Below are 24495 nucleotides of genomic sequence, written 5' to 3' on the forward strand. Positions count from 1 at the left end.
TTACGTGTTTCAGTTGGTTTTCATCATAATAAAATATCCTGTAGATTCAGTAACTTCATCTACTATAACTGCAAAGTGAATACTATGGCGGGGTGTTTATGATCGCATGAAGAGATGACACAATATAATTCATCAGTATCGCAAACAGTTCAGCTTTATTTCAGAACAAAGGAATCAGTGTTTGAAGATTGTTTATAAAACTGGAGAAAAAAATCTGGCACTGGACTTTTTACAGTACCTGGGAAAAAAAAGAAAGAAAATAATTTGACTGTGCTTAAAGGAAATACAAGGCACAAAATTTGATCCTGTCAATGCGATCTCACCAGCTGTACCAGTATCCTATGACAATGACTGAGCCAACAGCACTTATGGATCCAACAGTTACAAGAGCAGACATCTTCATGATGTAGGATGTTCCTAATGTGAGAAAAGAAACGGTTTACACTGAACCACGCCGGGTTATTTTTTTACATAGATTTTTCAGGTAGCACAAAGCAGTGTTAGAGAGATTTATGATTCTTACCTCTGGCCTTAGCCCAGATTACACAAGACTGTGTTCTAGACTAATAAAGAAAACACAAAGAGAGAAGTTAGAGAAAATTCAAAGCATCTTTAATGCAGGTTGTCTTAAGATGTCTTCCCACCTTTCCCCACTGACATACAGTGCGGAGTATAATATAATAATCTTTTCCGTTTTCCAGAGGTGCGTTGAAGAAGTCTCCATAGAGCTGCTGATCCCCAACAGTGAAGTTCAGTTCTGGACTCAGACCGCTGAGCTGGATCTGGGCCGTGACGTACCCTTGGTCACATCTCTGCTGCGAGAAGAACCGCGGACTTACAGGCGAGCTGCAGTCAAACAGCATCACGCCCTCGACTGGGAACACCAACACCTGGTACATACTGAAGACACAAAAAGACATTCACAGCAACTGAATATTGAATTATATAGTATATGCAGTGGGATCAAATTGCAAGTTTTTTTTTCTAAACCTGTAAATAAGCAGTTTTAGCATTTCATATGCATTTTTGGTAACACTATATTTGTTAACATTAGTTAACTTTATTAGTTAACATTAACTAACAAAAAAAAATACTTCTAAAGAATTTATTAATCTTATTTAATGTTAATTTGAAAATGTACTAATACATTATTAAAATCAAAATGTGTATCTGTTAATATTATTTGATGGACCTAAACTTCAGTAGCATGTACTAACATTGAACAGTTGTATTTTTATGACACACCAAAAACATTAATTTTTTTAGTTCACATTTTCAAAAATTCTTATGCTGATAATATCATTTTTAATAAAGTTTTGTTTTAAATGAGAAAATAATGCAATTTAGTAGCATTTTCAAGTCTCAGATGTTTGAATCCACTACATATGCCCAAATGGCATTAACCTTTTTTTAGGCATTATTTGGCATTAACAGCAACACTTTACAATAAGGTCTCATTCGTTACCAGTAGATAATGTAATTAACTAACATAAACTAACCATGAACAATATATTTGTTACTGTATTTATTAATCTTTTAATATTATCATTAATATTAGTTAATAAAAATCCAGCTGTTCATTGTTTGTTCATGTTAGTTCACAGTGCATTAACTAATGTTAACAAATACAACTTTTGATTTTAATAATGTATTATGCTAAAATTAACATTATTAATAAAAGATCTACAAGTATTGTTCAATCTTAGTTCATGTTAACTAAAGTAGTTAACTAATGAAACCTTATTGTAAAGTGTTACCGAATTAACTCTTAGGAAATGTTAAGCGTCCTTACCATATTGAGTCAAGTGTGTTGGTCGATCTCCGTAGTCTGAGAGTGGGCGATGAAGCCTCTACTTCACTGTATGTGATTACTGGTGTGGGGGGGACTAGTAACAGAACACAAGTAGTACAGTGTCCAAATCAAAATACAAAGACAATGAGAATTAATTGTATTGTTTTGGATGTCAGTAAGCACCACACAATGGCACTCATAGATCCAACTGTTTTAATGCAAGTGTTTGTGTCTGAAAGTCAACATGAAATCAAAATTGTACTTTCTTAAAGGGATATACCCAAAAATGAAAATGAAATTTCTGTACTCGCCCTCAAGTTTTTCCAAACCTGTATGAGTTTCTTTCTTCTGTTGAACACAAAAGAAGATATTTTGAGGAAGGTTGGTAATCAAACAGTTGACTGTAGCCATTGACTTCCTTTTTTTTTTTTCAATGTCAATGGCTACCGTCAACCGTCTGGTTACCAACATTCTTCAAAATATCTTCTTTTGTGTTCAACAGAAGAAATAAATTCATACAGGTTTCATTTCTGGGCGAACTAATGCATGTTCCTGATCTTATCCTCAACAATTCAACAGTTCACCCCAAAACATTGGAATTAAAATGAGTTGGTTCAACTTAATTAAGCTTTTAGAGTTTGTACTAAACAAATTGGGTTAGTCTGTCTATAAAACACAAATTGTTACCTTAATCTTTAAAGTTGAGCCAGTGTAGTCTTCTTTAGAGTGCACGTCATTTAAAAACGTATTACTTACAAAACTAAATGTTGTTTGTGGACTATGCATGTTCGCACGAAAGCAGCTTTTGTTTTGTTTTGTACCTGGTATGCTGGTGTTTGCTGTCACTGTAGACGTGGCTCGTGTGGACTCAGCTGTAATGGTTATGGTGTAGTTTGTAGCAGGCAAGAGATTTAAACAGAGAACAGGCAACGGGGCCATGGAGCTGAACACCTTTTTTCTCCTGTCATTGAACAGCCGATCAAAGTCTCGCAATCCAATAAACGTCACCTGTGTTGAGATGTTACATTCAACCTAATTTCATCATTGAGAGACAACAACAGAGCAAAGATATAGCTAAAATGAACTGATGAATACTCACTGTGTATTTCTCCATATATCCCTCGTTCTCTGCATTCCAGTGCAGACATCTTTCCTTAATCACCACCAGATCCTTAATTATCAGTTTTAGCTCTGGAACACACAGAATCAGAAGCAAATTAGACCAGATTTGATGTCAACAGCCACTCTTTTGACTATGTCACACTATGTTTTAATTGATTTCAAACTCTTTTGCTGAACAATGACAGTGTGTGTTTACCTTTGCAATGCAGGGTGGCTATCTGCCACTTTCCTGTGATGTCACATATTGAAATGTCACTTCCTGTGTGTCTGTAGTGTCCTTTAACACAGCGGTGGATCACTGCAGTGTTGTTGTCCCATGCTACCTCTGCGTGCGGCACCTCTGGTGCAGGGCCACAATGTGCTATAGAGAGAAAACACACAGAAATAGTTATGAATATCATTCCAGAAATTGTTCTGAAATATGGTGATCCGAATATAGGACATTTGTAGGGTTATTTCTGACAGTTGGCTTAACTACAAAAATATATATTGAACATTTCCACTATTATTACACAGGAAAAAAAAAACTTCATTTAAAAGTTGGTATCACAATAGAGTCAAGAAAAAGTATATTTACATTACATTCTCTATTTAAAATGTATTATAGGTTAGCTCTTACTTGAATAAAGCCCAGTGTGATGTTGTGTTTTGTTTCACTTTTTGGACAAGTTACTAATATATTGACCTTGTAATTGCTTCTCATGTGACAAATAAAATCCTGTGAACTCCTGGTCAGTATGTATGATATTCATGATTTTTACACTAATGTTCAAAAGTTTGGGGTCAGTGAGATTTTATTTTTTAAAATAAGTATCTTATGCTCACCATGACTTCATGTATTTGATGAAAAAAAACATTTTTTTACTCGAATAATTTTTAAATATAATTATTCCTATGATAAAAAGTCAAGTCACATTTATTTATATAGCGCTTTTTACAATACAGATTGTTTCAAAGCAGCTTTACAGAGATTATGCAAAGATTATGCAAAACAAGAAAATAGTGTCACAGTCCAGCCTAAGTTCAGTGAGGTTTCATTTTTGTTTTAAAAAAGTTATTCATTCAGTTCATTTATACATATATAGCCGCTCTAGAGTAAACCATGATGTCATCGTCCAGCTCAGTTCATTTCTTGTATAATAGTGTCAATGCAGGCAGATCAATATTATTGTTGAATATTAAATTTAATGTTTAATGAAAGCAGAATTTTCTGCATCATTACACCAGTCTTCAGTGTCACATTATCCTTCAGAAATCATTATATGCTGATTTGTTCCTTAAGAAACATTTCTTATTATTATCAAATGTTAAAAACATTTGGGCTGCATTTTGTGGAAAGTGTTTTTTTTTGTGTGACATTAAATGTCTTTACTCTCACTTTTGATTAATTTAATGTTAAGAGTTAAATCATTAAAAATAACATTGACCCCAAACCTTAAAGCATAGAGTATGTCATTATAGGAATTCAATTGTTTACCTATACACGTTACAGACACTTTTTCCCATGTTCCATCTGATGTACATGTTGACGTGTTTTTGTCACTCTCCAGTTTGAGTCCATATTTACACTTGTACTGAACCACACTGCCCAGTACAGATGCTTTGTTCCACTTTATATCTGTTAGTGGGAATTCTGGGGGAGGTCCACAGTTTATCTCTGTTTATTGAGACCAGTGTAGAGTGTTAGAAATAAAGACCACTGCAAAAATGCTGCACATTTCATCATTTCCCATTGAAACTATGATGACCTAAAGTGTAAAGCAGCATTAATGTTTTTCCTTTTGTTTTAAATGATGTGAAGGTGAGTAAATGATGACTGAATGTTGTCAGTACCTTCACATCTCATGTTAACTTTGCTCCACTTTGCATTTGAGTTACACAGTGACACATCTCCTTCACCCACAGTGCGATATCCAGCTTCACACACATAGAGGGCCACAGAGCCCAGACTGGAGCTGCTATTCCACAACACAACTGAGTGAGGTAGTGAGACGGGGACGCCACAGTCTACTTCTAAACAAACACACATACAGACACACTGTACATGTGCATACATATTATCAGCTTATTAAAGAGGACAGCACTGAAATATCACACACGTCATTCTCATGAAATGGTCAACCTTAAAGCTGCGGTAGGGAGTTTTGAGAAAATGTTGACTTTGCCTGAAAATTTGAACAAGCACAACTTACAGGTCCAACCCCCTTGCTCTCTGCTGCGCTCCTCAGCTCCTCAGCTGAACCGTCGTTCGTGACTCTCCTTTTCGAACTCGTTCATCCAAATGAACGAATCTTTTTTCGAGTCATTTTGTTCGTTGAATAAACAAAATGACTCCGAAAAACACTCGTTCAAAATGAACGAATCTTTTTTTGAGTCATTTCGTTCGTCGAACAGGAGAGTCACGAACGAAGGTACGCGCTCGCGCTGTGCAAGAGAGGGGGGATCAGCGCGTACACGAGCGTGATTGACACTGCTAAGGCATTCCTCCTGACTCTGATTGGTTGTTTCTGAACGGGAGCGGTGTATTTCTGCAAATGGCAGTAGGACCACTGGGAGGAGCCAGAGGAGCTTAATTTTTTCACAGATTATCTGTCTCATATTCTACTGTCAGGACATAATCACAGTTTTAACAAATATTTGTTTACAAAAGTTACCTACTGGAGCTTTAAAGGTGCAGTAACAGAGTTCTGTTGAAATCAACCCAAACAAACACACCCTTCCCTTCATTCTCACGCCCCCAAGACGCAATTCAAGAGTTATTATTCAACAAATTGTAATTCACTTAATAGTTAAATCTATTACATAATTATTGACTTAATTCAGTAACTATATCACTATCATATCATAGTTAATAATATCAACAATGAAAATTGTCTTGCTTACAGCTGCTTTATAGCTCAATCAGATTTGTTTCATGAACTCTGAAACATCAACATGGTTATTGAACTGAATTGAATCAACACTATTGCGTTCAGTAGAGCTGCTTATAGCTGATTTAAGCTCGTTTTCATAATTTGAAAAACTTTGCACTATTATTGAACTAAACTGAATCAACACTGACTTGAGCTGAATAATGACACTATTGTCTTCTGTAGAGCTGCTTTATAGTTGAACAGATTTTGCTTCATAACTAATTAACTTTTTAACATTCACACTGTTATTGAACTAATTTGAATCAACATTGGACTAAACTGAGTTGAAGGACACTATTGTCTTTTAGAGCTGGTTTACAGCTGAAATTGTTTTTATTTCATAATTGAAGAACAGTAATAATATTATTCTCTTTTTTATTATTGTGAAGCTGCTTTGGAACAATCTGACTTGATTTGACTTGACAGAGACCTAAATTGCACCGTTTCTTGAGAATGACCCGTTCACAAAATAAAGGGAGAAAACATGTCAACAAGACATAAAAGTGCACAAATATACCTTGGCACAGAAAATCAGGTTCACTCCAGATTCCCTCTGAATCGCAAACTGACGTATCTCCTTCCCTAACATTATGAAATCCTTCAATGCACTTATAAGCCACACTAGATCCAACTTTAGTGTCTCCTCGCCATATCATAACAGAGAGGGGGGGAGAAGGCGGTATGCCACAGTTCACCTCTGAGAGACAACAAAACCTTGAAAATATCTTCAGTTTACACATTAAAGAAAAAGTCAGTTCATTCATTTTTTAAAACAATCTTAACTTTGAGTAAAAAAAAGCATGCAAACTATTACCTTCACACAACAGAGTAGGTTTTGTCCAATAACCGTTCTCAGCGCACACCGATATATTATGTCCTTGTTTAGGATAGTAACCGTGTTTGCAGTGATATGTAACAGTGCTGTTAAATGTGACTCTGCCATTCCATATCTGTACAGTGAGGGGCAATATAGGAGGCTCCCCACACACAATCTCTGTTGAGAAGGAAATGACATGTCAATTTATGACCGAATCACTGCAGTATGAAGAGCTGAGGAATAACATTGCTTATACATTCTTAAAAATAAAGGCTCTTTATTGGCATTGATGGTTATATAAGGTACTTTTAACATCCATAGAATCTTTCCATTGCACAAATTTGTAAAATGATGAAAAAAACGTGTCTTTTCATACTTAGAAAAAAAGTATGAACTGTTTATTTATTGACGGTTCTTCTATGGCATTGCTGAAAAAAAAAAACCTTTTGGAACCTTTATTTTTAAGAGTGTATAAGAAAAATGTAATATATTAAGTTTGAATATGCAGAATCACACAGAAAGCACTTCATATGTCCTCAGAAGACTTGAATAATAGCGAATAGAGTGTTAAGGAATACTTCTGAGATACTTGTTTAGTGCTTTTTTGTCATTATAATTTCCATTTGATTGTACTGCAAAAAAATTATGTTCTTCCTCAGTATTTTTGTCTTGTTTTCCAGCAGAAATATCTAAACGTTCTTAAATCAAGATACACACCTGAGAAGCAAAATGACTAAAGATATTAAGTCTTGTTTTATGACATGTCAAAAATATGTGAGTTTATGCTTAAAACAAAGACAAAATATCTAATTTACATCTAATTAAATTAAGTTTCTTTTTCTGACCCCACTGGCAAATATTTTTTTTCTTTTTTATGCACAAACTCACTTCATTTGATAAATTTTTCTGAAAAAAAGACTAAATATCTGATGTCATTTTGCTTCTCAAGTAAATGTATCTTGATTTAAGAATGTTTAGATATTTGTACTGGAATTCAAGACAAAAATACTAAGGAAGAACATAATTTTTGCAGTGCGTCTCTTTCAATGTATGGACAAGAGCAGCCAGGATATTCTGGAAATTAATTATTTTGAGTTCTAGGGAAGATCTCGTGTTGACACGAATAAAATAAATGTCAATAAATTGTGACAATTTGAATTTTTTTGGTGAACTATGCCTTTAAAACTTTCTTTAAAAATAAAAAATAAATCTCTGTACCTTCACAAGAATAGACTGGGTTACTCCACTGACCGTCGGTTTTACACACGGACACATTTCCAGTATCCAAACTGTGATATCCAGTAACACAGTTATACACAGCCACAGAACCAATCTTACTGACACCGTTCCAGAATAACACTGATTGAGGCAGGACCGGAGGAGAACCGCATTGTATCTCTAAACACACATAAACAATCTCAACAGGTTCTTTGCTTGAGATACGCTGTCATATTTCTGTCGACATAATAAACAGAAGCAGATACCTTCACACTGGAAGTCAGGACGGCTCCATGTCCCATGAGCAGTACATACTGAAACATTCTCACGTCCACTGTTATAAAACTGTGGGTCACACACATACAGCACCAATGATCCCATTCGAGAGATGTTATTCCAAACCATTTTTGACTGAGGCATAACATGAGGTTCTCCACAGTCCACTTCTACAAAGGAATTGATTATATTTTATGTCAGGTGACAGTATACAGATGCAATGATATTGTATAAGCCTGTGTGTGTGACCACTACACTTTTTTGTGTTTGTGTGTTGAATATCCAATTTCACTCTGAAATGCATCAGATTATGGAAGCAAAATGGGTTGCAAATGCTTTGTCACACACCTAATGTGACAATCGTGCAGACAGTCACTTTTTGCTCAATTACCTTCACACACCAAACTTGGTCCGTGCCACTTTCCATCCAGACCACAGACGGATGAATTCTGTCCTCTCTTCCACTGAAATCCCTCCCGGCAGCCGTACTGGAGTTCACTGCTGTAGTGTGTGATAGTGGGGGAGAGCTGCTCGGCGTGGAGGACTGGAGGAGGAGACCCGCAATCTATCTCTATACAAACCATACACACAAAAACAGGTCCATTACTTCAACATAATTTAATATTTACATTATTAACATTATATAGGCTTGCCTGGCCCCCTCCCCAAAAAACTTGCTGTTTGGGTTTAGATGGGCAAATTCTTAAGAGTCTATGATTTGATCATTATGGCAGTGATTATTATGTTTCTAGCATGTTATATGTTTGGCAAAAGTTCTTCTAACCCTAATTGATGGAGTGTGTTAGCCTGGTCCCACCAGACTCTCGTACATTTCATTTGTACATAGAGTCTTGACAAGCGTTAACTCTGACAAGCGTTAACTTCCTTGTAGGCGGGTACTCTATTGAAGTCTAAAACTATTGGATCTGCCAATAAAATTGAGTCACTCTGCATCTGGCGTAACCAATCGCTAACGTTTGGTCGTGACATCCGTCATGTCGAACCCCGTGGGGTTCCAAGAAAACTAAGCAAAGATTGTTCCGGCTTTAATTTCTTGATATTCGGCAGCGTTGCCACAACGGACCGAATAGCTTCGCTCGCATCTTTCTCCGCTGTCATTACTGAACTACAACTCAAAATAACGCACCACATCAACGTCATCGTTCTCAGCCACTCCCTCTGTTCGCTGATTGGCCCGGTAAAAAATTGACCAGAGAAAACCAAAGACTACAGCACAATCCCAGACGTAGTACTGAAGGAAAAGGAAAATGAAAATTGAGTGGAAGTACGTAGGAAGGCGGAGCCAGGCTATGAGTGTGCAGCTTTTCATTACTAAAACAACCATGTATGAAGACACGTCATGGCCATATTCTAGGATGGCAATGTAGAGATTCACCAGGCTCAAATTGTGAAAGAATGGTTGGGAGTGAACATGAAGAATCATTTTCACACATGATTTGGCTCCTCTGAGTCCAGAGCTTAATTACATTGAAAGTCTCTGGGATGTGCTGGAGGAGACTTTACAGAGTGCTGGACTCTTGCATCATCAATACAAGATCTTGAGCAAAAATTGATGCACCTCTTGATGGAAATAACATCACAACATTTATTTCCATCAAGAGGTTTTTGGTTTATTATCATTATTATTTTAGCTTTACAAAAACATAAATCATTATGTTGCTTGATATTGCAAACTGTTATTTGTAATCAAATCATTTAAATTTATTTTCATAATCATAAACACACTGGTTTGGAGATACCTAGCAATTGCTAGGCCATATAGGTGGTTTTTAGGGTTCGAGGTGATTTTAAAGTATAGTGCTATATAGTTACTATCATAGATATCCAGAAAAAAGGCTAGATGTCTTACGGCGGAGTCTCTATCGTCATCACCGTCGGCCATCTTGTTACAGGCAAGTTTTCTGGTGGGCTCTGTGGTACCTGATGTAAGATGAGTGATCAGCACGAACACAAATACTCTTATCTCGTTTGGTTTCTTACAAACGTTATTAACGTGGCTATAATTCTGGATGAGAATTACTGGTGAGCGAGCTGCCTGTGACAAGATGGCCGCCAGGTGTGGACGTCGACCTCCATTGGCCAGCAGCGCGGACGAGACATCTAGCCTTTATTATGGATATCTATTGTTATTATGGTGTGCTGCTAAGTCCTTGCTCAGGTTATCTGAATGGTTACTAGGGCATTACTAGGTGGTTGCCAAGTAAAAAGCTGATATTCTGGTCTCTAGATATGGCTCAGGTCTCTTCTCCAATGTAAATCTATAAGATTTTTTGATCCGGTGAAAATCACAGCTCTTATATAATTTAGAAAACTAAAAGCACACAACATTTTTGAAGAATCATTAAAGTTCCTTAGCAAGTACCACTATTAATAACTGTGGTCACACTTTAGATTAGTAATGCATTCAACCACATGAACGTTTACACTACGAAAGCAATCCGGTCAAATGTGTTTTCGACTACTTCTGGAAGTGGTTGAAAGTGGACAAGTTCGAAATATTTTAGACCCCATTTAAACCTCTATTTAGCGTTGCACTTGTGATCCGATCGACCAAAACACATTTTAATACCAGTTGTAAACAGGGCCCTAGTAATAATGTGCATGCTAATAAGCATTAATAGTAAGAATTGGACCCTAAACTAAAGTGTTTCCATATCTTTTCATTCATTAATTTATTAATTCATTAATTGATTAATTCATTCATTCATTCGTTGTAGCTGTAATATGATAAAACAGTTCAGGAGATTTCAGGTGATATTTCTAGAGGACCAAATGAGTGATTTGTTCATGTAAAGGACATTGGCCCTATTCTTACCCTTGCAGTAAGCTGCGTCTCGGTTTGGATTAAAGGGTTCTGGTCCACCCTGGACTGTGTAACCGATCTGACAGGAGCAGGTGAAATCTCCCTCTGTGTTTTGGCAGACACCTCCTTCACCACAGACCCCCTTCTTGCTGCACTCGTCCAGATCTATAGACAAAACAACATCATATAGTGAGAGGAGAAATGTGCCAGAATCACCAGAACAGAATCTATTATGACACCATGTTAGTGCCACTGTAAAGTGGAGTTCTCAGTTTAGTTTTATTTTGGTTCTATTTTTCATTATTAGTTTCCATAGTTCCTAATTTACGCACCTGTTTTCTGTTGATTACTCAGTCTGTGTATTTTAGGGGTTGAACGGGTTTTTTTAAGTCGACAATTGTGTGATTACAGTCGAGTCGACTAGTCGCTGATCATGTCATGAACAAATAAGCCTGAACGGGTTGCCTTGTGCACAGCCATAGCATGACTCTCCTACAAAACAGCTAATTTTTATCAGTTCTTTTGTCTTTGGGTAGTTGTATTTCTCACAGATTTCTGCTCGTTCTAAATCAGACACAGATGAAGTAGCACACTAAAGATTACATGTATATGAATGCATTAGTGAGAGAGAGATTGCACGTGAATGATGGTATATACCAGATGGTATAATCAAACATATCTTATGGAGCACTCTCCGAAATATCCATTTATTTGTCATTTGTCATTTTAACAAACTGTTGGAAACGGAGTGAAAAAGTGGACTTCAAAGATGTATTATCCTGTTGCGCCCTCTATAGGCCATGATCAGCTATAGCCAACATCAAGATTAAAGCCTCATTAAAGACGACTAGTCTGTGCAACCCCCTAATGTATTTAAGCCTTCAATTCGTTCAGTTCTCGGTTCGGTCTCGTTTACGTTGTTTTGCTATTTCTCCTACCTTTCCCCTGTAATTTCCTGAGTATGTGTGATTAAAGATTGTTCTTTGAATTTCTCTATTGTCGTGCGCTTATTTTGAGCCAATCAACTCTGACAGCCACATGAAAAAAGAAATAAAGGAATACATATAAGAATATGAAAATAAAAAGAGCAGCAATATGCAATCAAAGAAACTTTTTTTTACTTGACTAAAACAATTACATTGGAATCTATAACAAGGGCTGCCATATAAGTAAAATCTTTAAAGCAAACCTATAAGATGCCCATAGACATAAAAAAGTATTGTTTTTTTGTTTGTTTGTTTTTTTGATGAATCACTTTCTTAGCCTGTTAAAGGGATAGTTCACCCAAAAATGAAAATTACCCACGACTTACTCATCCATCCTAGGTGTATATGACATTTTCCTTTCGGACGAATACAATCAGAGATATATTAAAAAAAGGTCCTGGCTCTTCCAAGCTTTATAATGGCAGTGAAGGGGCGTTTCTGTTTTGAAGTCCATCAAAGTGCATCCATCCATCATAAAAGTGCTCCACATGGCTCTGGGAGGTTAATAAAGGCCTTCTGACGTGAAGCGATGTGTTCGTGATAAAGTTTTAAATATGGATATTTTTTTACAAGAACACATCGCTTCACTTCAGAAGGCCTTTATTAACCTCCCATACCATTTTTTTTTATTTCAGTACGTTTGCTTTACAGTGAACCTAAACACTTTCATTTTTTTTTAAAGCTTTCACTTCTGCAATACTCTGCTGATTGTCTTCTTTAAAAAGAGACTATAGGTCTGTATTCCAAAGCCATTATGAATTACAGCCATTTAAGTTCAGGTCTATTATCAGAAAGGGTGGTCACAGTTAACATGTTAATGTGGTTTGTTTTCTGATATGTACAGTCATTTAAGCTGTATTAAATGTTTGAAATGTGTTTATCAAGATGGCGCATGTAATATGGCCGTTATTAGTTCAAAAAATTACTGTTTCTTTGTGCTGTGCAGTTAATTTCTCCGTTTAAAAAAAAAGTTGGTTATTTTTGTTGTTGTTAGCCAGGATAAGTGTGTCCTTTGATGTATTTTGACACATTTCACGTGAAGCAACTCCTTTTTGACATTTTTGAGACACTGTTATGCAATCAATTTCTCAGAACTTGTTTAGCAAATTATCCCATTCAGGATATATCACTTGCCACACCATGTTCACACCCATCCTGTAACATCTCTGCACATGTTTGAGAAACACAATCAGCAAAACAACAATGATATGGGGAACACATGCTGGGGCCCAAACGACATGGATCCACAAATGCATTCATTTACTGAAGACTCACCATGGCAGTACGTTCCGTCATTGGGTATGAATGTGTTCATGTGATTGGACGGGCTGTAGCCTGCAAGACAGGTGCAGTAATAGCTGCCGTATGTGTTGTGACACTTCGTGTGATCGCCACAGATTCTACCCAGCTGACACTCATCTTTATCTGTAAAACCGGAGCACTAAATACAGTTATCATGTGATGTACAGATTTACAGAAGCCACATAACAAAAATGAAATATAAATAGCATAGCCTATCAATCAAAAACATAGTCAGGATAATCAAACCTTGGCAATGAGTCCTTCCGTTGCCGACAAATCCATACATGCAGTTGCACACTTTCCCCCCAGATCCGTCAGTTTTATCATCACAGGTAGCGTTTTGATGGCAAGAGGCACAAACATCCACTTTTTTTGCCTTCGCTCTTATATCTGAGGAGAAGAATAAAAAACCTGTATATATATATATATATATATATATATATATATATGTGTGTGTGTGTTTGTGTGTGTTTGAGAGAGAGTGTGTGTTTGAGTGTTTGAGAGAGAGAGACGCGCGCACACACACACACACACACACACACACACGCACAGAAAGACCTGGATTGACATTTGCATTTTGAAATGAGGATACTTACTAAAGCATATACTTCTAAAATTTTAGATTTAGATCATTAAAATCACATTTAATATTATGAAACATATTAATAGCATCTTAAAAATTTATTTTAAGATATTTAATAGTGTAATGTATGATATTTAAGTATTTGGTCCCACTTTACATTAAGTGGGTAATATTAAGTACTACTTACATCGAAAAATAAGTACAATGTACTTATTATGTGCTCATGATGTTGTATTGTAAAACTGCTGCCATCGAGATGAGATACAGGTAAGGTTAGGGTCAGGTGTGTGTTTAAGAGTGGGTTAAGGGAAGGGTCAACAGTGTAATTACAAATGTAATTACATAAATTAATTACAGCTGTAAATTCATGCAGGTATTTTCTAAATAAAAGTGTAATGTAAAACTTTTACATTATTGTAAAATGATAATGTAATATGTAATACAATGTAAAAAACATGTATACATAAGAAGTCCAATGTATCAAATTATTAATTTCAATGTTAGTACATAGTACTTAAGGCCACTTATTAACATTACTGTGTATATAAAATATAAATCTGGGACTTTTTTATACCCAAAAAAATGAACAATAAATATATTAAATTCTGTAACATTTCTTGGAAAAATATTGAAATTAATTGAGATGATCATCAGGTTATACTAAAAGTTAAACCGAATAAACGTATTTCACACTAATTGTTATCCTGATAATAAAATTTGTAATGAAAAAAAGTATTTTCACTCTTACAATTGGATTGGATCTACTGTAAATATACTAAACGTACTACACCCACACACACACACACACACACACACACACACACACACACACACACACACACACACACACACACACACATTTTTGACAATCAATAGTTGCATCATTTTATTAATTCAAAGATTAAATCATTTTATTTCAATCTCTTGTGACTATTTGAAAATATTTGAAAGTTGTGATTTGTATAAAGTCACCTATAATTGTTTGACACTGACCTTTAAAGATGCTTTGAATCATTAGGAAGCATAAGGCCACTCTTTTGACTGTCATCGCTGTTTTTCTCTCCTCTCTTCTTGCGAACTCAATACATCCCTCTGTTCTGTTCCACATTTCTCCTAATTTCCCCCTAAAGACCCTCCTCCTCCATTCTGAACTCTGCTGATAGTGATGAATGAGTGTGGCGCAGAACGGCTAGTTGAGGTCAAGCACATCTCCTCTCAGCTTTCTGAAGGACATAGCGGTCTGTGCGGTTTGTAATGAGCATCTATTATCATCAGCGCTGACACATTCAGTTAAATGTCGCTCTCTGAGAGGGAACCTGCTCATGCTTATGGCTACAGGAATTGCACCATCACTGGCCACATACTGATTATGACTATTTTTGGCTGCTGTTTATGAAAGCTGCCAAACTGCTGTGAATACACCCATCTTCAATTTCCGCTGATGGGCTATCTATTAAAAAAATTCCTTTGTGTTATCAGTGTCAAGTTATTTAAAAATGTTTTATCATGTATGATTAAAGTTGGCTTCTTATAACAGTAAATTCATCGTCTTACCTTTTTGGAGGTGTAGATCTGGTCTACAAATTTCTGATGCACAAAAGAATAACCTAAAACGAAATTGAAGTTCTTTCCCAAAAATGTCACATTGGAATTATTGTTAATAAGAACAACAAGAACTTCATATGATCATGAAAAAAAAGAGAGTACAAAACCAATAAATGAACATTCAAACGCGTGACACATCTACAGCGCCAACTCTAGTGGATAGAGAGTTAACACAGTTTGGGTATGAAAGATAAGAGTTCTCTGCACTATCACCCTCCTAACACACACACACACACACACACACACACACACACACACACACACACACACACACACACACAGCAACCCCTCCCAACAAAACACACACCCTCGCTCAGCCCATCCGGAAACCTCCACTGAGATGAGAAAGCATTTCCTCCACCTGACTGCTGCACATGTGAGACAGGAGAGAAACAAGAGCAATGTACTGTACGCTGCTGTGAACATATGCACTGCTTTTATTCAAATGTACAAAACAGACACCATTTTAGCCATATGAAGAGATGGAGCTCATGAGCACTGTATAGAAAATGTGCCAGTTCTGCCGTCTGAGATGTTTGGCTATGTTCTGAATATAAAACTAGTGCATACTGCACAGTACACACTGAATATTTTTCAAGCATGTGAGTACGCTGTGTGCTAAAGGTTTAAAAAGTAGTATGCAACATTGTTACATCATAACATGGAAAATAACTGGATGTTATGCTACGAATAGATCCTCTTAGAAATGAGAAGGTTTTTAGCCTATATGCATAGAAATGTTGTATGTAAAAAGTTGTCAGTCTAATAAAAACATTTGTTTAAGAAAACATGTTAAAATCGCAGCTGATATAACGTCGGGCTCATTTGTCACATTGGCAATAGGGGACACAATATTTCAAATGCAGAATTTTCTGTTATATACTGGTAACAAAATTAAAACTACCTTTAAATGTCTCTGCCATTTTAACATTGTAGAATTATTTATATATCTATACTACCATTTAAAGGTTTGGTTTTTTTTATCTTTGAAATAAATTAATGCTTTTATTCAGCAAGGATGCATTAAATTAATGAGAAGTTTCAGTAAAGTCATTTACAATTTGACAAAAGATTTGTAGTTCATAATCTTCATATAAATGCTGTCATTTTTTTATTCATGATCGAATCCGGAAAAAGTCACAGTTTCCACAAAAATATTAAGCAGTGCAACTGTCTTCAACATTGCTAATAATAAGAAGAAATTGCTAATAATAAGAAGAAATTTTATCCGCAAATTCGCATATTTGAATGATTTCTGAAGGATCATGCGACACTGGAGTAATGACATCTGTTGAATAAATTATGTTTTAAAATGTATTTAAATAGAAAGATATTTCAAATTGTAATAATATTTCACGATATTACGGTTTTACTGTATTTTTGATTAAATAAATGCAGCCTTGTGAGCATAAGAGACTTCCTTCAAAAACAATAAAAAAAATCTTACCAACCCCAAATTTTTTAATGGCGTAGCAATAATTATGTTTATAATTTACATGAATGCCCACTATATCACATCTGAAGGCAGAGCGTACTCAAATTGCGTTTTTAATCAGTCTTTTAACACATTTTGGTCACTGATTGAACGAAATTGAGCTTTCCTAACTAGAAATATCTGCGTTTGATTTGTTTTCTGTGCAGTTGATGGTTACCTGCACATTTCCAGCGGTGCTCTCTGACCTCTTACAAACTCACATCAGCACTGAATATTTCACAAGCCCAGGGTTGCGGTGCAACTACGATAAAAGACAAACACATACAAAATGTATAATTCACACAAACACTATTGTGCCAGACATACGGGAAAAACAGCCTAAAAAATAACTGGTTAGGTTTAAATTAGCTCTTTCTAGCAGCACCAGCTTTCAAAACCTTTTAAAACTAAATCCTCACAGCAATTGTGCTCATGCAGAAACACATTTACACCTTCAGGAGGCATATCATGGAAAACAGGATTTTTCTTTCTCTTCTGAAGTAAAAGACTTCCACTTTTCATGCTTCAAAATTTGAGTCCTTCACTATCTTTTTTTCTTCTTTCACTAGGAAACATGTCACATTATGGGAGTAAAATGGTCATGAAAAACTTAATTATTACTGTTTTGGGTGCAAGAAACCTTGACTAAAGCCTGTTCACACCAAGGACAATAACTATAACAATAAAGATATGGTTTTTAAAATCGTTCATTAAAAATCTAAATGTAAAATAATAGCAGAGTCCAGACCACAACTATAACAATAGCAACAGAGGAATGATATAGTTGGAATCACTTTCAGAATTATTTTTTTCCAGCTAATGAACGATCTGAAAAAATGTTGACAGCCAATCAGAATCCATTCTTCTTTAAAGCGCTCAAGCATTTAAAAAGGCAGACGACAAAACTGCAGTGCGTGCTTTTAAAAAACAGAATGATATTGTCTAATAAAGTTGATGTTATAGTAATCTTTATCGTCCTTGATATGAACAGGCCTTAACATTATAAAATTACATAAAAATAAAAAAAATAGCTCAAAAAGTGTATAATACTGGACTTTTTAGGCCCTTTTTTTATCATATGATAACACAGAGGCAGCAGGAGCGTGTGTGTTTTTTGGGCAGCTCCCGCTCCTCATTAGGAGCCTCCATGGTCGAGCCTTGCTCTTGACTCCGCCCATCACACATAGAGTGGGAGGAGTCAGAGGAGATTGACTGGAGACGCCCACACACGAGCTCAGCCGCGTTCCCATCAGAAGTGGACATGTCCGTCACTGTCCTCTCCCTTAGGGACATATCATCATCATCCTCATCAATCAGCACCACATCCGTTTTCACGTCCACCTGGATGCACGGAACGGTGTGAACATCCTCCGAGCTCTCCAGGTTACTGGAGTCGATGAAACCCATGAGAGACGACTTATCAATGTCCAGTGACGCGTCGATTAGACTGTCCTCTGCCTCGTGGTGCAGATATTGCATCTCTTTCAGATTTTGGAGAGTGGATACGCTCCATAAATTACATGTCTGTTCATTTGTTTCTATAACACCGTTCGCTGCGACCTCTGTCGAATTTGTTTTCCTTCCATCATCAGCCGTGACCTCTAAGGTGAGTTCGGGTTCAAATATGGTCTTCTGCGTGTCCCTGAAAAGCATCCCATCCTTTTGAGAATTGTTCATCATACACTTTTGCTTCTTCACACAGGTTGTCTTTCCAACAGAGCCTAGGACAGTGAAAAAGAGGATGCATATGGCTATAGATACAATAGCACATGCAAAAGTCACCGCTGATATCAGGGCACTGTTATATGCGGGTGCTAAGATATCATTTTTAATGTGTTCCTATGTGGTCACTTAGTCAAAAAAGAACAAAAGAGTCTCCATGATATTCTTATCTACTGTAAAAAAAAAAATTAAAAAAAACTTTTCAAAAGTTTTTAAAATCAACTTAAATGTTTAAGTCGTTTCAACTTAAATTACATTAAAGTAAAATGAGTTGAATCTTGTATAACTTATAAAAAAAAGTTTAAAATTGCTTAACTTATTTAGATGAGTTAACGCAATGTAAAAAATGTGTTATCATAACATTAATCATATTATTAATATTGACAACTATAATACTGGTATCTATATGGCTATTCCCTCCTTTAAAAGGTCTAAAAGATGTTTTTCACCCATAAATCATATGTTGAAGCACTTCTCCTTAACAAGCCACATAATTTGAGGTAACATTCATATCTGGGATGAGTTATACAGAATACAGTATGTGAGTTATATACTTAGTCTTAGTGGTTAGCTCAAATAACTCAGCAATAGTGAAAATTACAATTAGCAAACGAATAAAAATTTGAATTTATCATGAATTTACAAGAAGTCTGTCTGTCTTATCTTTCAATAATTTGAGGTCGGTAAGATTTTGTAATGTTTTTGAAAGAAGTCTCTTATGCTCACCAAGGCTGCATAGAAAAAACAGAAAATTGTAAAATATTATTACAATTTCAAATAACTTATTTCAATTCGAATATTTTTTCAAATGTAATTTATTCCTGTGATCAAAGAACGAATTTTCAGCATCATTACTCCAGTCTTCAGTGTCACACATTATAATGTTCAGAAATCATTTTAATATGCTGATTTGCTGCTCAAAAAACATTTCTTATCATTATCAATGTTGAAAACAGTAGTGCTGCATCTTATTTTGATGAATATATTAAAAAACAATTAATTTTAAACAGACATCTTTTATAACAATATAAATGTCTTCACTGTCACATTTGATCAATTTAATGCATCCTTGCTGAATAAAATTGTACTGACCTCAAACTTTTGAAAGGTAGAGTATAAGCCATTTCTTATATCTTACAAATCTGAATGAGAAAATATTTCTATCACATAAACATTAAGTGCCCTGAGATCTTTCTCTACTCACCAGAGTTAGCGTTGTCTTTGGTGACCATGGCAAGCTCTTCCTAACACACCTCAGAGAGCGCTGGTCCAAGAGACCGCTCACATCTGGACAGTCAAGAAAACAAAAGGAAATAAGATCTCCTATAAACCCTCTACGGATTCAGGATTACCACAAAGGAATTAACCTTTTGCCCTTCCACTACCACACTAATACCTCAACATTCATGCCTTTACTTTTAGTATCACCAGATACAGCACTGTTAATGCTCCAGATGTTGCAAACAAAGAAGAAAAGCAAAACATCCAACCACAAATGCAGTAATACACATCACGATATTGAGAGAACAGAAAGACGAAACAGGAGTAGACGAGGGATTGAAAATGGGAGGTGGGCAGTTTTTTTCCCGGCGCTCTCCACAGGATGAATACAGACATGAAGCCTTTAAAAGCAGCAAAAATAACTCAAAGTTCCCAGGAGACTTCAAGGTATTTTCAGAGGAAGAAATTCTAACTGGCTCGGCCGTCACAAAAACAGACACATCTGCATATCAAGAGTCACAAACAATACAGCACGAACTACAGAAAATATCCCACTTCTCTTAGATATAAGAAAGTAAAGTCTTACCAAAGCTTATAAGACAATACTGAACTTACACTTTCATTATTTTCTTCTTTGATCACAGCAGCTTTTCTACTCACCGCTCCAAACACACTGATTACACATGACTGCACATTACACACGACAGAATCAGGCCTTTATGAATTAATGATGTCTTTTAGGCCATATGAATAGTCAAGAATTCACTATTCATATTAGTTTATCTTGTCAAAGACTATATATATATATATACATATATAGTTATATAATACATTAAATTGCGTTATGGTGGTTATTTGTATGTTTTGATTTAGTGTGCTAGTGGGAAATATTTTAGATTTTAAATTTGCACCAAAAAAAAGCAATGTAATATTTGTGTAATGTAAAAATGTATATTTTAAAGTATCTATCCCACAAAATTAAACATAATAAATTCACAATAAAAAGAGACAGAACTACCATCAAAAACTGATCATTATAACTCGGTATTTCCTAACTAATTACGATTATGTTAAATGTGTAGCACTAAATAAACAACAAATTATCATTTTCGCAGCCATTTACAAGTACAGCTGCATGCATAAAAATCCATCTATACACCAAATTCCAATGAAAATAAGATTGCATTTACAATAACGAGTTCCTTAATCACCATCAATAGCTTAATTGTGTTTCAATGCTAACTATTATTAAAACCCTACTAAGTAAACAAGTTCAAAGTAAACAACAGCAATATCAGATTATTTTCTAAAAATGGGTGCATGAGCTGCTAAACAGGTTAAATCGGTCTGAAAAAATGTTACTTAACTTACTTAACTGACAAATTAAGAATCGCTACAAATCATCAAAAAGTGAAATCGGAGAAAAGCTATTATTACATAGATATAAAAAGTTATAATATATTTATCTTGTTCAGAAAAGAGCTTCTGTGAGAAACCCCCTCCTCATATACGCTGAAAACAAACTAATGAATAATACACATGGAGCACTTACACACGTGTGTGTGTGTGTGTGTGTGTAAGCATAAGGAAGGTGAAAGAGAAGAAAAGAGGCAAGAGAGTGAAATATTCATGAGAAACGGCCCTCCACTCAACTCCTCCCCCACTGATACAGACGCTGATTAAAACTGATACAATGTTTTTAGAGAAATGCAAACAAATTGGGCTGAATTCAAACAAAAAATATAGAATAAAATCACATTTAAAAGCCAATATTTAACAAATTTATTTGATTCCCTTCAAGAAAGATATTTTAAGTTATTGTATCCCACTTTTATAAATCTATTTATAGTACTATTTATCACGTTTCTTTACACAAACAAATACAGTACTTAGGTAAAGTAATAATACAGTAAAGGATTTTTAATAGCAACCGGTGTTTGTTATTTTAAGAGAGCAACCATGATACATCTGTTTTGTTTTATTTTCTTAGTTGATTTGTAATTATTTTAAATCATTAGTCATTTATGTAGCTGTCGTTTGATGATGTCATTTTATTATTATTAATTTATGTCATATATATATAACTTATATAAAATGATTTATTTTATATTTCTTATTATTTTACTTAATTCCTTGCTGTTGCAATGCTTGCTAGTGTTGTTTAATCTTATGATTGTATGGTTCGAAGGGATGTTTGATTTCTTGAGAAAGAGATTCCAAAGTTTTTACCGTCGATGTTGTGAAGCAGTCTTTTTTAGGTGTTCAAGCACGAAGTGCTGAAAACCTATTGTAATTGTACTGATTTTTATTATTATTAGGTGTTCAAGCACGAAGTGCTGAAAACCTATTGTATTTGTACTGATTTTTATTATTATTATTATTATTATTATTATTATTTTTCTTCTGCCGTAAAACGCATTGTGCAGCCCAAACCGTAAGGGCTAGAGAGCTGAAACTTTGTCAGATGGTAGTACAAAAATCGAGGAGAGGTTCAGAGATTATGACCCCGATTGGCCAATAGGTGGCGCTACAGCGATCAATTGCGCGAAACTGCTCATAACTCCTAGACCGTATGTCGTAGACTCAAGTGTCTTATATCATTGGAAAGCTGGACTCCTGACGAAGAAAACGTATATCTCCGATTTCATTTCCGCCATGATAGATTTTCCGCCATTTTGAATTTTGTCGAAAAACTACTTTTGCGAACTAGTCCCTGGTTTTTCGCCCGATCGGAACCAAACCAGTGCCAAAATGTTCTCTGGAGTCTGAATATCAATAATTATCAAAAAAAAGTTGAATTTTTGATTAACTGTCGCTAGAGGGCGCAAAATGAATGTTGTGGGCGGAGCCTATTTTACTAAAATGGCTATAACTCAAGAAGTAAATGAGATAGTTTCACCAAACTCGGTACACATGTGAATGAGTTGATTTTGAGGTCACAGTAAAAAAACCGCGTCGATCTAACACTAGGTGGCGCTATAACATTAAAAAAACATAAAAGGGGGTGTGGCCACCTGACCGTTAGTCCGATTGACCTGAAAATTGGTATGCAGTGTCTTGGTCCAAGGCCCCATGTATGTGTAAAAGGATATTGGCGTATCTCAAAAAACATGGCCGCCATCGGCCAATAAATTTGAGCACCTGTGAGACGAGGTTAACGGAGGCCAATCGGAACGAAACTCAATGGGCATGTTCGACTCATGGCCCAAAAGGTCTGTAAGAGTTTTGAAAGAAATCGGCCACTAGTTGGCGCTAACGAGTTTTACGGCTCTGTAATCACGTGGTGTTGCACACATCCCCACAAAATGCATATCATTTGATAGATCTCCTCATGATGAACAACTTTGCCTCTAGAACCATTGCTGTCAATCAAACCGTTCATTAAATATTCACGAATATGTTAAAAACCTACTTTTGCGAACTAGTCCCTGGTTTTTCACCCGATCGGAACCTGACCAGTCTAGGACAATTCTCTGTACTCTCTAGATCAATAATTATTGAAAAAAAGTTGAACTTTTTTATTTTTTGCATGGTATTAAAGGGTTATTTAGAAAAGGGGCGTGACAAAATGCACCCAAAAGCCTATAAATCCTAAAGGAAAACTCAGAACTTCACAAAAATGGATGAGCATATGTGTCATAACAGGCTGAAGAAGCATGCAAAGTTTCATGGAGATCGGACAATAGGTGGCGCTATAACTGTTGAAAAGCTTTAAAGCCATACATTTCCTATGGTAAATTGCCTGTATTGGCTGTAAATGGTCTTTTCCATCTATGATCGTATAATTTTCATATCTTAATGTTTAAAACCAGTGCAGTACAATTATCTGGACTCTCTAGATCAATAATTATCAGAAAAGGTATAATTACTTCAGTTGGATGGCTATAATAGAGTGTAAATCGGATGGCTATAACAGCTTGGATGGCTATAACAGCCAATAAGTGGTATTTTACTGCCCCCTGCTGTCATTTCATCATACTACTCTCTAATATTTTTATATATAATTGATATTTAGACTTTATTAAATCATTATTTTAACATTTACAATCACATTTTGTCAAAATGCATCTATTGCTCTGTACTCTCTACAAAAATAATTATAGGAAAATGTATAACTTCTTCATTTGGATGACTATAATAGGGTCACTTCAATATGTAGCCTTGACTGAAAGCCAATATCTTTTCAATAAATGCTTATAGCTTCTTAAAAAAAGGTCCAGAACAGATAAAACGGCTTGAAAAAAGGCTAACAGCCAATAAGTGGTATTTTACTGCCCCTGCTGTTTAAAAAAAAGTCATTTTGTCACACTACTCAACTATAATTAATATTTAGACTTTATAAATTCACTATTTTAACATTTACAATAACATTTAGTCAAAAATCGTCTATTGAAGTGACAATTGAGTCACATTGGCTCCTGAAGTTCCAAATGTCTCTATCTACATCAGAATGAGCAAGTGTAGATTAAATGATATGAAAAACATGGCCTATTGTATAAGTAGGCTGTAATAGCACTGTTGTCCACTAGATGGAGCAGCAGCATTAGACATTTTTAATCTTTTTTTTATCAGCTTTCAGCATTGGCTAACAAACAAATGCTTAAAGCATTTTCTTTAATTAGTTTTATATTATTACATTGC

The 24495-nt window shown here is 35.5% G+C and overlaps 2 protein-coding genes across 7 annotated transcripts; both read right to left on the reverse strand.

Annotated features, from left to right (window-relative positions):
* Positions 1-136: 136 nt before the first annotated feature.
* susd1 (sushi domain containing 1) lies at positions 137-15652 on the reverse strand. 6 transcript variants are annotated; one of them, XM_077241700.1, is made up of 20 exons: positions 15387-15652; positions 14826-15282; positions 13496-13639; positions 13223-13372; positions 10974-11126; positions 8529-8708; positions 8128-8307; positions 7862-8041; positions 6641-6820; positions 6344-6523; positions 4748-4927; positions 4392-4571; positions 3111-3275; positions 2892-2983; positions 2614-2824; positions 1793-1886; positions 645-900; positions 524-563; positions 324-417; positions 137-238 (listed from the first exon to the last, which is right to left on the reverse strand). In XM_077241700.1, exons 2-20 carry the CDS (start codon positions 14938-14940, stop codon positions 193-195), a joined length of 2820 nt encoding a protein of 939 aa, XP_077097815.1. In that variant the 5' UTR covers positions 14941-15282; positions 15387-15652; the 3' UTR covers positions 137-192. The 6 variants fall into 6 exon arrangements, with proteins under 6 accessions (XP_077097815.1, XP_077097818.1, XP_077097817.1 ...); XM_077241703.1 differs by having other exon boundaries at positions 2614-2800; positions 15387-15635; XM_077241702.1 differs by having other exon boundaries at positions 14826-14985; positions 15387-15623.
* Positions 15653-15841: 189 nt separating this feature from the next.
* LOC143749203 (uncharacterized) lies at positions 15842-20314 on the reverse strand. The gene is made up of 2 exons (XM_077241717.1): positions 19838-20314; positions 15842-18632 (listed from the first exon to the last, which is right to left on the reverse strand). Exons 1-2 carry the CDS (start codon positions 19863-19865, stop codon positions 17986-17988), a joined length of 675 nt encoding a protein of 224 aa, XP_077097832.1. The 5' UTR covers positions 19866-20314; the 3' UTR covers positions 15842-17985.
* Between the last annotated feature and the right edge of the window lie 4181 nt (positions 20315-24495).

This window comes from Siphateles boraxobius, unplaced genomic scaffold, assembly GCF_051911475.1.
Source record: "Siphateles boraxobius isolate OS27281-9 unplaced genomic scaffold, OSU_SipBor_1 24, whole genome shotgun sequence".
In the NCBI taxonomy this organism is placed as follows: domain Eukaryota; kingdom Metazoa; phylum Chordata; class Actinopteri; order Cypriniformes; family Leuciscidae; genus Siphateles; species Siphateles boraxobius.

Coding starts and splice junctions, on each gene's coding strand:
- susd1 (XM_077241700.1), bottom strand. CDS start 14,940: ATGTGGAACAGAACAGAGGGATGTATTGAGTTCGCAAGAAGAGAGGAG. Junction 4,572..4,747: donor AGTTAACATGAGATGTGAAG/GTACTGACAACA, acceptor CTCAATAAACAG/AGATAAACTGTGGACCTCCC. Junction 3,276..4,391: donor AGTGTCTGTAACGTGTATAG/GTAAACAATTGA, acceptor TTCTCTCTATAG/CACATTGTGGCCCTGCACCA.
- LOC143749203 (XM_077241717.1), bottom strand. CDS start 19,865: ATGGTCACCAAAGACAACGCTAACTCTG. Junction 18,633..19,837: donor CAAAGACAACGCTAACTCTG/GTGAGTAGAGAA, acceptor TCACTGTCCTAG/GCTCTGTTGGAAAGACAACC.